Below are 13,815 nucleotides of genomic sequence, written 5' to 3' on the forward strand. Positions count from 1 at the left end.
AATTGAGTGTCGATGAAAAAATGAAAGATTCGTGAACAATCGATCATTCGCCTCGGTTTTCGAAATATTGATTTTCAAAAGGCCCGAAATATTTGAATGACGAATAAAGTATTTTTTTCCTCGAGTATGAAAATGTTGTTTTCTTTCAAAGTTAATTGCACAGATAAAATGTCGGCGAGCATCCAGCTGAATGTGAAGCAATCCCTTTGTGAGAAACGTTCGAGTCCCGGAATATGAAAAGGCCCCCATTCACGAAGAGATACATCAGCGAGCAGGAAGTCTTAAGGGCATGTAAATTTTTATTTCTCTCCTTCAATGCACCGGAAGTCAAGGATTTTGTAGTAGAAAAAATAGAGAGGATACGAATAATAAAACGATAATGATCCTGCGTGTGAATTCTGCTCATTAGTTCATCTTCGACTACTGCAAAAAGTGCGGCATACAAAAAACAGGAAGTGTGAGATTCAGGGTTCTCATTGTACGCGTGAAATTCTTGAGAAAAAAGATTTTTTTAAACGTTCAGCTCTCATTTTTTCCTCGATTTTTGCGCTGGAAAACGATCGAATGTAGGAAAAACTCGGAATTTTTATTTTAAGCTTTTCTATATGCTTTGACGGAGAGCGAGTTTCGCGCGGAAACCGGAAGAAGAAACAAAGGACAAAATACGTTGGTGCAGTGTTCCAGGCTTTCGGAACTCCTGCACTCGCCGTTTTGTTTCTATTTTATATCAAGCGTCTGGAGAGATTGCGTGGATGAATCAACAGCTGACCGAGGACTTCCGGCCCGGAGCGCATCACCGAGTGACCGCACGCAGTTTTGGAGAAGCCAAAGCAAACGTTCATTATTAAATCGAGGAAAAAAACGCATGCGAATTTCTACTCACTTCATTTGTTTCACAATGGTACTTTTCCCGGATTCTCCAGCACCTGCGAACATGAAAAGAAAATCCTAATTAACTCCAAACTACGATTGCGGTGGCAGCTTACACAATTTTCTCACGTTTCGAAGCACTGAAGTGCAAATTCAATGCTGAATAAACAATGAGCGAACAAAAAGTCCGCATAAATAAGCGCGAAAAAGAAGCAAAAGTATCATTTATTTTGCAAAATACTAAAAAATCAAAATTCATAAAAACATTTCAATCACACAAGTAGAAATTCGAGAAAACAAAATCAAAACATCGTTCGAAGATTCATGACCCGAGAAATCCCCAATAATTCTTGTTCCTCGAGTCCGCGCAGCGACGAATTATCTCCTCTTAAGGCACTATCATCGATGTTTGAATGCGCGAGAACGCCGAGGGAGGATATAAGAAAGAAGGAGAGGACATTATAGATAGCGAAACGGTGCGTTGTAAATGTGTGTTAGTGTATGATCAGCTGGTCGTGGGTGAAGGGAATGCTCGTTGTTTTATAAGCGGATATGACGTGTACACCATGGCGGAACTTGCTTTTCCTGCTTACCACGGGTGGCCCTCGCCCCTCTTTTTAAAAAGCTCTTTCAGCTAAGTAGCCGCCTATAATAGTCGCACACTCGCGCCTCTTGTTGTCCGAGTATACAGCATATGCGATCCTACCACTTATGTGTGCGTGTACGTATGTGCATTGCTTGTATCCAGCAGCGGAGCACGGTTTAGGCGTCGCCCTTTGTACATTGTTCGAGCTCCCCAAGCGAGAAGTTGAAGAAAAAAAAAGTGAGAGTAATAATCTCCGGGAATAAGGCACTCGCATAATACTCGGCCTCTATCGCTATTTCATGAGACATTTTGAGGTGATCTATCGGTCGTTCAGTCCGTAAAAATCCTGCTGCATGGGGTTTATTTCGGGTTGGTTAAGGCACTGTGATGGGCGGAAAAATCGAAGATTTTTTTATTACGTATTCTTCAAGTCAATGTCTGAAAAATATTCTCGCAGGATATTTCACAAAGATCGGAGCATTGGATTCGTAGCTGTGGGGATTTCAAGCGACCGCCCGGTGCGCGCGGTACTTGAGTCTTTAAACGCGCGCGATTATCTCAGAATCGTATTTTTTGAAAAGTACCTTTTCGGTGGAGTACCAAATTCATACCGCTTATTTATTATAACAATAGCCAGGGCGTGGACGAAGGGTTTCATATTTTGTTGGAAAAAAAAATTGTAACAAAAAACCGAAAATTTAGCACTTCAAGAAGTGAATTTTTTGTTGAAACTGTCGGCATTCTTTTTAAATCGAAATTTTTACAAATCCTTCGCCCAGGCCCGAGCCATTATTGTGATAAATAAGTGTTGCAAACTCGGTATGGAACGGATTAACAGTTTTTAGTTGTCGTGTCCATCGCAACTGACGCTCAAAAAATGGTGCTACTGGAATACAGCTGGAGTTGCGCAATGTTGAGTAATTTTTCGATGAAAAAAATTGTACAAGTGAATGAACATTTGCACTAATGAATTTCCTTTACAGTTTTTCAATAAACATTTATTTTCTTGTCGAAAAAAAATCAGGAAAATCACGTTTTTTCGCCAAGTGCGTAGAAGGCCTTAATATTTGATAAAAATATGAGTTACGCACGCTGCTCTCATTTTGTCAAAGAACAAAGTGCAACTCGTCTTTTTTCAAAAAATCCAGCATGTCGGAGCAAACCGTGCAACCGTTTTGCAGCCGTCTCTCTCGCACTCACGCAATACTGATAAATCCCCTTAATAGTCCAGTCGACGGGGTCCGACTGCAGCTTCGAAGAAACTTCAATTTTTATGAAAACTTTCCATCGTTCGTCGTTGTTGTGCACGTCCAACGGTATCGTTGCAACCGACATTATCAATTGGTAGAAAAGTTAAGAGAAAAAATGGCATCGCGGTGAGGAACGATGAAACAAAATCGAAAAAGTCGTTTTGCTACTTTTTATAGATGAATTCCACAATTATTCCTGGCAGATTGAACTTCGAGGAACGAAATAAACAAAATTGACGAAGCTGCATGACTGTTTTCACACTTTTCAAGTCCATTCTGCATGATTTTCCAAAAAATATAATTGTCTGTAATTGTCCCTTCGATTGTGACTACGAACTCGGTCAGCTCGATGACAATGACTCGGTACAATAACGGAGGCAAAAGAAAAGTCAAAGCTGCTGGAAAATCCGATAATCTCGAGCGCTTTATTTCCCATTCTTTAATCAGCTCGTATGAGAGAGCGAGAGTTCGCGAAGGGGAATTTTTTCCTTCCTTTCTCATCAGGGGAGCGGGCGAGAGGCGAGCACGGTCATGGACATACGCAGATAGTTGGTACATTTACCGAAGATAAGTCACGGCAGCGCGTAATACTCGCGGAGCCACGATAAAAATACATCGGAGATAATACGAAACCGACACCGCTCCTGGATCACGTTTGCGCGAGTGCAGCGATCATCGCGTCTTTGCGAAGGCGAATTCGGGAGAGTGGCAAAAGTGAGACGATGAGAAACGAAGATTTACCAAAATTTCAATCGAAGTATGAAAAATATAAAGTAAAATGACGATTTTAGGTTCGTTTTGTTTGGAAATATTGCACCCCCTTAATTCGGGGAGGAAAAACCGTTTTTTTAATTACCTTATTCGACCCGGCAGAACTCTAATTTCGAATCCAAGAGAATTTCATTCCTTCGAGGGCATTCGAGCAAGATAAAATTTATGCTCGCGGGGAGAGTTTGCAGTCGAGGGAACGTCGTTTACTTGGTCGATGACGTCGGCTCGTAAGACCAATAAGCAGAGTTATACATTTCCTACGAAGGCGTCGATGCACCGAGAGAGCGAGGGAGACAACGCGGACTTGGGAATTCGGGGCTTGCGAGGAGGAAACTCTCTTCATTTTTTTCCTCGGTTCCTCCGCACACGTGTTCGAAGGATCATGAAATTTCTTTAATCGTTTGAATAAACATGGGGCTCGAGCGAAAAAAGTGGTAAAGAACGCGTTAACGTGGGAACTCGAATATTCGATGTTTGGAGACCGATAAAATGCTAGTTCGTCGGTATATCCCGGCTCGACTGAATCGAAGCTCTGATGGAAGCGGAGATAAATATAGAAAAGTGATGAAAATAGCCGTTATCTCGGGATACCAAAAAACAATTATTATTAAACTAGGTAAGGGACGCAAAACAATTAAGGGAAAGGAGAAAAAGGGGTGAGTGATCGATCGAAGGAGCCGGAGGCGCGAGATGAGAAAGATCAATCATCGAGTGGCTCGGAGGTTCTTACGGAGGCGCGAAGAGGAGCAGGAAAAATGGAGCTGCGAAAGGTGAATGAATGTCGAGAAATGTCTCAAGCACTTGGAGAATGTTGGGAAGACGGGAGTGTGCCAAAAGAAAGAGAAAACGGCGCTTACAGCGAGCACGCCAACGAAGCAACAGACTCGCGTTTATTTTGTTTCGGCCTTTTGCCGTTTGTTTTTCAGCGTTTTACATTTTTTCTTCAGCCTCACCGTCGACGCATCTTTTCCTGCTGGGATGAGTAAATCACGTGTTGAGATTTGCTGAGCCGGAAACACTCGACCTTACACATAAATATGCGTGTGCTCTTCCTTCAGATGTCTTTCTTATTCTTTTTTCGAAACTCTTTCGCGTGACACATGGCAGCAGCATGCGCGTTCTTTTTTCCTCGCGCAGTGCCTCGAGGGCGCGGAGATAGGCCAGAAATGTCATTCCCTCGAAATAACCGATTCGGAATGAATTTGAAAAAAATAAATCGAACTCCCGACGAAATAATTCGGGCCGGAACTTCGTCGAGCTATCGATCCACTCGCGTTTATTTCCGCTTGTCGAATTCGTCGAAAAGGAAAGAAAAAATTGAGTGATTATTGAAAGGTCACAGGTCGTATCGACGGCACAAAGAATTTCCGATAATTTCGTTGCAAATTACGCTCATACGCGAAATAATCAATTTACTCATAAAACTTTTCTTCTCTCGATGAAAATGAAGCTTTCGTTCAAAAGTTCAAACGTCACGTTGACAGGGAGCCCCAGATTCTCCGATTATTTCGATAAATATTTATGTTTTCGTTGAACCTGGTGAAGGATCGCTCTGAGAACCACTGAGAACTCGGGTCGGTGAGAAGCGCTCGATTATATCGCTGCACAGAAGGTTTCGAGTGTCACGAGCGAGACGAGACGTCTATTATGCATATATACACGTATATTTACCCATCTAAACACGTGAATCCCGAGACGACGAGCTCTCTCAATTGACTTTTGCATTTAAAAGTCTCGCAAGACGAGTGATAATGTTGAAATAGTCAAGGATCTCAAGAAAACTGTGCTTCCAGCGTTAATGAATCCTCGCCATTAATCCCCGGACTAAACAATCGTGTCTCGTCTCGTAACAATGACGCGCTGAAGGTTTGCGGCGGTTGGAGTCCAACGAATCTAAAAAAACTCTTCGATCATTCCAATAATTCTACAATATCGTTTTGCTGCCGAAATTGCATTAGTTTTTCAATCTACGCCGCGATGATTCGTGAAATAAAAAATTGGTTAATTACAAATGTTTTTTTAGTCCGTTTCGTTGCGGACTCGAACGTTGCAAACTTCAGCGTCGTCTCGCATAACGAGGGATCAATTTGAGCGATCGTGAATACGAGAATCGTCGTGGAAATTCTTCTTCACGTTTCTCGCGCACTCAAACACTTGGATTTTGTGCATTTTCAATTCGTTTTTTATTCCTCTCCATTTCGATCGAGAGTTATTGGAAAATTTCCAAGCGGGACACACCCAAAATGTGCACGCTCGAAGAAGAGAGTTAAGATTCTTGAATTTAAGGACATCCGCGTGAGAAATTCATTCGATAATATTCGATTATGCGCTTATGAAAAATCCGAAAGAAATCAACATTTCCTTGATATTTGTTGAAATGAAGTTGCTAAAAGTATGCGGCCAACTCGGAAAGGCAAAGCTTCGTACATTGGTCAACTTCTCGTGGAACGTCGTTAGGAGGGATGGATCAATATCATTCTCGGAGTCGCCTGATGCTCATCTCAACATTTTCATCTCGCAGTTGCATCGGCGATTGAAGAATTCGCCGAGACCTCGACAAAGTCGTCGTATTTCGTTATTTAATATTCGCTCACCTTCGAGACTGCATTCATCGACTTCAATTATATTTTTTACGAGGATATTTCTCTATAGCGTTAGAGAAATGTCGAAAAAATGAAGAAAACTTTCGAATTATTCGAAAATTCGCGTGGCAATTCAGAGTCGAGATTCACAGAGGGTTGATTTCAATGCTTTTTTTTTTTTAATCTCATCCCCCTACGGAGTGAGATTCAACGGTAATAAATGCTGTACGGATTTGGCAAATTGCCAAAAATCACACCGAGGGCGAGCAGGGAAAGTCCACCGTGAAATCCGACCAACTCGGGCACTAGAAATTTATGATAGCGCCGACGATCCCGTGCTGTGCGACAACACGATTATTTATTCCAAGTGCTTTGTCATACCGTTCGCAGATCGCAACGATCGTCATTAAATTCTAACGGATTTATCGTTTCAGCTAGTTTCCCACAGCGGTCTTGATTGAAGTATGTTTCAACGTTTTTTTTATTTCTTTTATTTCTTTTTTCTTTTCAATTTCTTTTTTTCTTTTTTCAACATTCTTTTATTCTTTCTCGATAATATCGCCGATGCGAATATTTCGGGTCGAATTAATCGAAAAATAAGCAACTTTGGGAATTAATCATTCTTTTTTACTGTGTTTAAATATCGAGGATCAATTATTATAGAGTTGAGAAAAGTTACGGAGCAGTCCAATTTAATCATGAATAAACGCCAAGTTCGATCCCCCCCGCGTAATATTTTTAATCGTGAACGAACGAATGCCTTATTTTGAATGGAAGAAAATATGTGAAAAAAGGAGTTTCGATCAGAAGCAAAGTTGCGTGAGACGACAAATTTATTTCGGGAAAGTTAAAGGTCTACCTTAATTAGAATTTTCAAAGAATCGATTTTTTTAATTGCATTTTAGAAAAGTATCGTAGTAAAATTTTGTAAAGCCGAGCAGTCCAAGTGTACTTTTGAGCGACGCCTTTGTTTGAACGCGTTTTTCTGAAAATTAAATTTTTCGACGGCTCGTTGATAAAATCTCCGAAACTATTCAACCTTACCAAAGCTTTACCACATGTTCTTTATGACCGTAGCTGTAGCGCATGTCGCACGAATTTTTGAGTGGAGCTTTTCTTTTAATGCAAAAAGCAATGAAAAAACGTGATTTCTCGTAGTTTTTGGAAAAATGGCCGCCGCTTTGTCGTTTTTGAAAAAATGGGAAAATCGATAATCCGTTACAGAGTTTTTAACAACAGCGCGCACCCATCTTTTTTCGACCTGTCTTCCTCCCACCACTTTTCTGTACGGAAACCGAGTAAAATAAATGTAAAAAATAATTTTTGTGTATTTTAAGAGTGCGTGTTCTTAGGCCCACTTCTTATATCCATATTTATAATTTATACCGATCAAAAGACCCCTTAAAAATAGTCATTTCTGTGAGAAGAAAATGATGAAAATGAAAACCTTACTTGAGATAGTAACAGAAAGAAATGGTGAATAAATGAAGCACGCAGTGCGGATAAAGAAAATAACTTCCGGTAGTTTCAGCCCGGAGAACGTCGAGGCTCGATAACTTTATCGATTTCCATGCAAGCTTCGTACAGGAAAAGCTCTCTTTTCTCCTTTCGCTTTGCCTCGTTAATACGTTTTTTTTTTTTTTTTTTTTTTTTTAATCTCCGTCCTTCTCACGGTTTTTAAAACTTGGTCGATTCGTGCCAGCACGGAGAAGTACCAACGTGGAGTAATAATAAAAGGATCGAATTACTCGAAACAACGTGTACAACGGTCCGCATTCGTGTGTCGCCGTTGCGAAAGAGATTCGAGACGGCACGCAAATTTTTTCACACACGCGAGCTCGGCCCTTCGGTGTAGCCTCATCCTTAATTTCATTTTCTCTCTCCCTCTGTTCTCTCTAACGCGGAATATCGTACTCGCACGACCCTCGCGGGAGCTTCATTACTTTTTTCTTTAAAATTCAAACAACGAACTCTCGACATCAAGTGCGTGATGTTTGCTCTGCGATTAATCCTCGCAGTCCATTACGAATCGTCTGAAATTTCATGATTTCTTAATGAAAAACAATGACGTTGAATTTCGCAGCGAACTCTGCTTGGTTATTTCCACGATTTTGAGTTATAAAAAAATTAGTTTCACTCTCGATACTTCTTTTCTAGATAATTTTGTCTTTCTGCGTAGAAATGTTCATTTCCGGCGCGATTTCTTTTCATTTTTGTTTGTTAATTTTTTTTCTCGAAACTTCTGAAATTGGTTGTTCACTCATAGAAAAGGATCCATTTATTGAAAAAGGGAACGAAAAACTCATGCGTGCGTGGCGCCATGCAAAATTATGACTCCGAATTTTGCAACGTTGGAGTCCAACGAATGAAAAAAACTCTTCAATAATTTTAATAAACCTCCAATTTTGTTACCCGCCTAATTGGCAATTCGTAGTTTTTCAGTCTACACGGATGATTCGTGAAATAAAAAAATGGTCAATTGCAAATGTCATTTTCGTTTATTTCGTTGGACTCGAACGTTGCACGCAAACTTCGTGCAAAATTCTGTACACATTTCCGTAGATATATGAAATGACAGAAACGAGGAAGGATAACCTCGTTCGTATGGATCTTTCTCGTCGCTGCGAGCTGGCCGAGAGTCTGTGCTACTTATGTGCCGGGGGATGATGGACGAGAAAAATGTGAGGAAAAGAGCGAAAAATGGTGGATGAAAAGTAACGAAATAATGGAAACAGAGTGGGAAGAAAAAAGGACAGAAGAAAAAGGTGAGAGGGAAGACGAAAAGGGAAGCGGAGAACGAAAAAGATGTTTAAGGGAGAACGAATGCTGCCAAATGCTTGCAAAAGATAGCAAAATATTCAAAACGGGGGGAAGAAAATAATGGGGAAAAAAGAAAGTGAACGAAAACTGGAGAAAAGGAGAAGAGAGGAAACTGGGAAGAGGTGGAAAGCAAAGATAAGCGAAAAAGACGAATTTAGAGGAAGAATATAAAGGACGGAAGGAAGGAGAGAGAAGAAATAGAAGAGAAAGCTGAGCGCGTTCGCAAAATTCTCGTTTCTTTTTCCCCTGCCCGTTCCTCCAACGGGCGCGCTCGCTCTCTCATCGTTTTGCGTCAGGGTGAGGCCCGGCTCGAGTTTAACGAGGCCATTTGACTAATTGAAATTAGTTCGCGGTCCCTGTGCTCGCACGAGACGAGCTCGGTTTTCCCTCTCATTCGAGTGGAGCTGCAAACGTTGCGTCGAATTTTCCCGAACAAGTTTGTGCGCGTCTGCGAACGCGAAAGAAGGCTCCTTAAGTCTGGGCCAATGAAGCAGTCGAAGCATATTTCACTTCGATCAACGTCTTCGGGCCTCGACTAACGGAGAAACGTTAAAAACAAAACGAGTCGAAGAAAACATAAAATTAATCACTCACAAAAATCGTCCTGGCGATAAAAAAATTCATCAAACCACAGAAGTAAAAAAACGTGGGGAAAAAAAAGAGAGTTCGATCGAACTTACCAAGCAGCAAGAGCTTGATGTCCTTCGCCGCTTGGATGCCATCCTCCTTGAGATTTTTCTCAATCTGTTTGCTGCGGGCCAGAGCGGCCCGCTCTTCCGCAGACATGGCACAGCCCATCTTGCTACACGTTGCCTTCACAAACGCCACCCCCGCCTCTTTTATTTATCAGGCCGAATCGCGGGAGGGCACTGAAGCCACCCGCCACTCTGCTCTCCGTAAGAAGTAAGCTTCGCGAACGAAACTCCAAAAAAACCAGGCGAAAAATACGAAAAACGTTCACTCCCCCGAGAATTTTATTCGATTATTCACCTCGACGATGTTTTTTTACTTCCACGCCGATTCTTCGACTCTCCCCCGCACTGACGAACACCACGAAACAATGCACACGTTTCTTCTTATTTATTTACGTATTTGGACTCCCTCAGCCTCTTTACTCCACTCGCGAATCACTCGACGACTCCGATCCTCTCCGTTTACACTCCCAACAACAATGCCACCCCCCTTCCCCGCCGCGCCGTCCGTCAACACTCTCGACACACGCCCACACTCGCACACAGCGCACCCCGCGTTAGCTCTCCCTGCCTCCTCGTACACCGCGCCCTCCTCGGACCACCGAACGACGCCGCCACCCTTCCGACCTCAACCCTTTACGAACTCGAATCTGCAACACACCAAAAATACGACACTCCACTTATTAACGTTCCCGCGGTGGTGCGCCAGTCCGATCGCTTCATTCTCGTTCCAACATTTTTCACAAAATCATTTATTCGTGTTTTTTTCAATGCTTTTTCGTACAATCATTTCTCTGCTTTCGACACGACGCTGAAGTTTCCAACGTTGGAGTCCAACGAAATGAACGAAAAAAACGTTTGTAATTCACCAATTTTTTATTTCACGAATCGTTGGTGCAGTTTGAAAAACTACGAATCGGAAATTTGGCAGGGAACAAAATAGCAGAATCACTGGAACTATTGGAGAGTTTTTTTCGATCATTTCGTTGGACTCCAACGTTGGAAACTTCAGCGTCATGCTTTCGACACCGATTTCGGGTAATACAATTCTTTGGGGTTTTTCATACTTTCGAAGGGATTTTGCAAAAATTTTTTTCAATGTTTCCCATTTAAGGGGGTTTCCCATTTAAGCTTCGCGTTAAGTGAGCTTGTGTAAATACGAATTCCATTGTTTTTATATAAATTATCTAGTAAAGCCTGTTTGCTTTATCTGTACGGGATTAAACCCCAAAAATACGTCATTTTTGGCTCGCATTTGGTAAACGTATATTAAAAAACGGCAGAATTAAACGACCTCGAATTTTGCGCACACGTTCTTTACACGGAGAGAAAATTTAACTAAAAACTACTATGGTGCCTTCGAAGTAGGGCTCTATATCGATGATATTAATTTATTATTACGAACATACACAGTAATTTTTTGCGAAGCGACTCGATGAAAATTGCGTCAAAATAAATACATCGGTACACGTCTGTAGCGGTATATTATCGTAAAATCGCTAATAAAATTCTGTTATTTACCATAGTAAATTTCTAAACACTTTGGCGCATGATCGATGCTTGCGTTCGAGCTCCTCAAATTTGACTGTGTTCAAACTGTAAATTTAAATTGTGAAAACAGTACTAAGTATAGCAAAAGGGCATAATAATTCTACTTGACGGTTCATCATCGAGTCAACATAAATTTTACAACGTTTCCTTCGTGAACTATGTTAGGAAAAAATAACACAGCTTAAACTTTTGTCACAGCAAAATACGCAATTGAAAAATTTTCAATCAGAATTTACTTGGAAATGACAATATTTTTGGTAAAAACCTTCAAAACGGGCGATACAGAACCCCAATACCATGACGACGCTGAAGTTTGCAACGTTGGAGTCCAACGAAATGAAGGAAAAAAAAACATTTGTAGTTCACCAATTTATTTATTTCACGAAGTATCGGTGCAGGTTGAAAAACTACAAATTGCAAATTCGACAGGGAACGAAATTGGAGAATTACTAGAATTATTGGAGAGTTTTTTTTATCATTTCGTTGGACTCCAACGTTGCAAACTTCAGCGTCATATACCATGGCAGCATAGTAATTCTCACTATTTTTTTCTCTCCGTGTGGAGTTCGAACTGTGGAATAGTACTTTTTTTCTAAACTATCGCCATTTTTTATTTTTTTTATTTTTTTTTTGAGTTTGGAAATGATTTATTAAAAAATGACTGAATGTAATGGATTAAAAATTGGATGTTCCTCCTTAAAATGGAAAGCGAGGATTTTTTTATCTGCATGATATTCGAGAAAAAAATCATTTCGCAAGAATTGTCATTGGAAAAACATGCTTTGTAGGAAATTTTAATCTTCACTGTTCCCGTTGATGATCGGCTGAAAATCGAAAGTTTTGACAACTCTTTGGGAAGCTGATCGAAAGGAAAGACAATATTTTTCTATACATTATACCGCACCCCGAGTACCAGCTTATTCCGCTTTCGTCGTACGATTTTTTGTATTTTCGCTCCGCCACGTTGGAGCCGCCGTCTTGAATTTCCAAATTTTCAGTACAGATTCGTAATGAGCCACCCCCCTCGCCAATTTTAAAGTTGTTACCTCGGGTAGATTCTTGGAAAATGGATTTTCCGAAAAAACGTCGTTTTCCGAGTTTTGTTTATTTACAAATATTACGTTAAAAAAAATTTTGCCAATTGTACAGTATTTTTGTGTTCTTTGATCACCGTAGTAAGTAAAAAGTGCAAAAAACCGTATCTGAATACTTTCATGTGTGAATAAATGGGGAACATTGAAAAAAATCGTGACGTGGGTTATTGCCACCATGCTGCAAAGGGTTGAAAACATTTGGAGGATCGTTGATGAATAGGAATCCGTTTTGCAGTATAAATTGCCGGAAATTCGATCTGCAAAATGCACGACGCTGAAGTTTGCAACGTTGGATTTCAACGAAATGAACGAAAAAAAGATTTATAATTCATTATTTTTTTATTTAACGAATTATTGATGATGTGGCTTGAAAAATTACGAATTGGAAATTCGGCAGGGAACAAGATTGGAGATTTACTGGAATTATTTGAGAGTTTTTTAACATCATTTCGTTGGACTCCAACGTTGGAAACTTCAGCGTCATCAAAATGCAGTTAATTACGATCTCAGTAAGAGAATGTTACGAGTCACCAAAGCCAAAAAAGCTCGAGCTCTCTTCTGTCAGAGTTTTCATCCTTTTTTCTCGACATTGTGTGCTGCATTAAAGTTTGATGGGCAGCTGCGATGCATTTATACAAACGTGTATTTATACTTTTATTGCTCCTCGAAAGAGTTTCATGATCGCAGCTTCGTCACGGAGGAAAAGCGCACTCGAATTTAGCGATTAAAATGAAAAAAAAACGTTAACGGGAACCAATTTTTGTTGAGGTTTTAAAAAAAATGAAGATCTTTTGAAAATGCGATTTTTTTCGTGCCCCGAAAACTTTGATCGGGCAACTCTTAGTCCGAGAAACTTCGTTGAAAGAGGTGGGCAGAGTCGCGAAATTCGCAACCAGCAAACTCGATTCTCGCGACTCTGTTCGCAGAGCCAAAAGATTTATTCGGAATTGGCAAAGATCCTTGGAACTTCCGGTCTCCCCGGAAGTTTCACCAGAAACGAAAAGACTTTTCAGTCCCTCCGCCGACTCTCCTTTGACCCTAGAAATTCAGACGATTTTCCTCATTCGACGAACTCCCTACGAACGAGCGAATAAAAAAAAAAAACGAAAGAAAAAGAAAACGAGTTTGCTTCTGTCTCTCTCGTTCGTTTTTTCTCGTATCGAGTTTCCGCTGCTCCCCCCCCCGAAAAGATTACTGTACCTCGGTACTCGATTTACGAGAGAGGAGATGAGAATTTCTGCCCGGAAATTTACCTCGAGATTTTTCAATCTCGTAAAAAAAGCTCAGACCCTCGATTCGTTTTTTTACTGTTCTTCGAATAATCGAAAATTGAGTAGAATTTTTACCCTCTCGTCGATTCTCCGTGCCTTTTTCAAACGAAAAAAAATTCAATCCTTCACTGAGATCGCTCGAAATTTAATGGAAAAATACGTCGGAAATTACGTCGGAAGTTACTGGAGTTTGTATTTCTCCATCGATTTTTCGATAGTGCGTCATAAATGAAAAAAGTCCTCGTTATTTCGCTCGAAGAATTCCTTCGGTGTGCTCGCGGAGATGGAAAAACTGGGTGTAGGCGCAGACTCTTGTTCGCTTGGGTGA

At 40.8% G+C, this 13,815-nt stretch overlaps 1 protein-coding gene across 4 annotated transcripts in view; it reads right to left on the reverse strand.

Moving 5' to 3' along the window:
• Nucleotides 1–13,815, reverse strand: part of Galphao (G protein alpha o subunit) — a 31,745-nt gene that overhangs the window by 14,557 nt on the left and 3,373 nt on the right. For 3 of the 4 annotated variants that reach the window (XM_043421136.1, XM_043421135.1, XM_043421134.1), the window contains 2 exons: nt 9,560–10,221; nt 884–926 (listed from right to left, as the gene is read on the reverse strand). In XM_043421136.1, coding sequence (XP_043277071.1) covers nt 884–926; nt 9,560–9,677 — 161 coding nt within the window. In that variant the 5' untranslated portion in view covers nt 9,678–10,221. Of the gene's footprint in view, nt 1–883; nt 927–9,559; nt 10,222–12,718; nt 12,737–13,815 lie in introns of those variants that run through there. The other variant, XM_043421137.1, reaches the window with a different exon arrangement.

Source organism: Venturia canescens, chromosome 6 (assembly GCF_019457755.1).
Source record: "Venturia canescens isolate UGA chromosome 6, ASM1945775v1, whole genome shotgun sequence".
NCBI lineage: Eukaryota > Metazoa > Arthropoda > Insecta > Hymenoptera > Ichneumonidae > Venturia > Venturia canescens.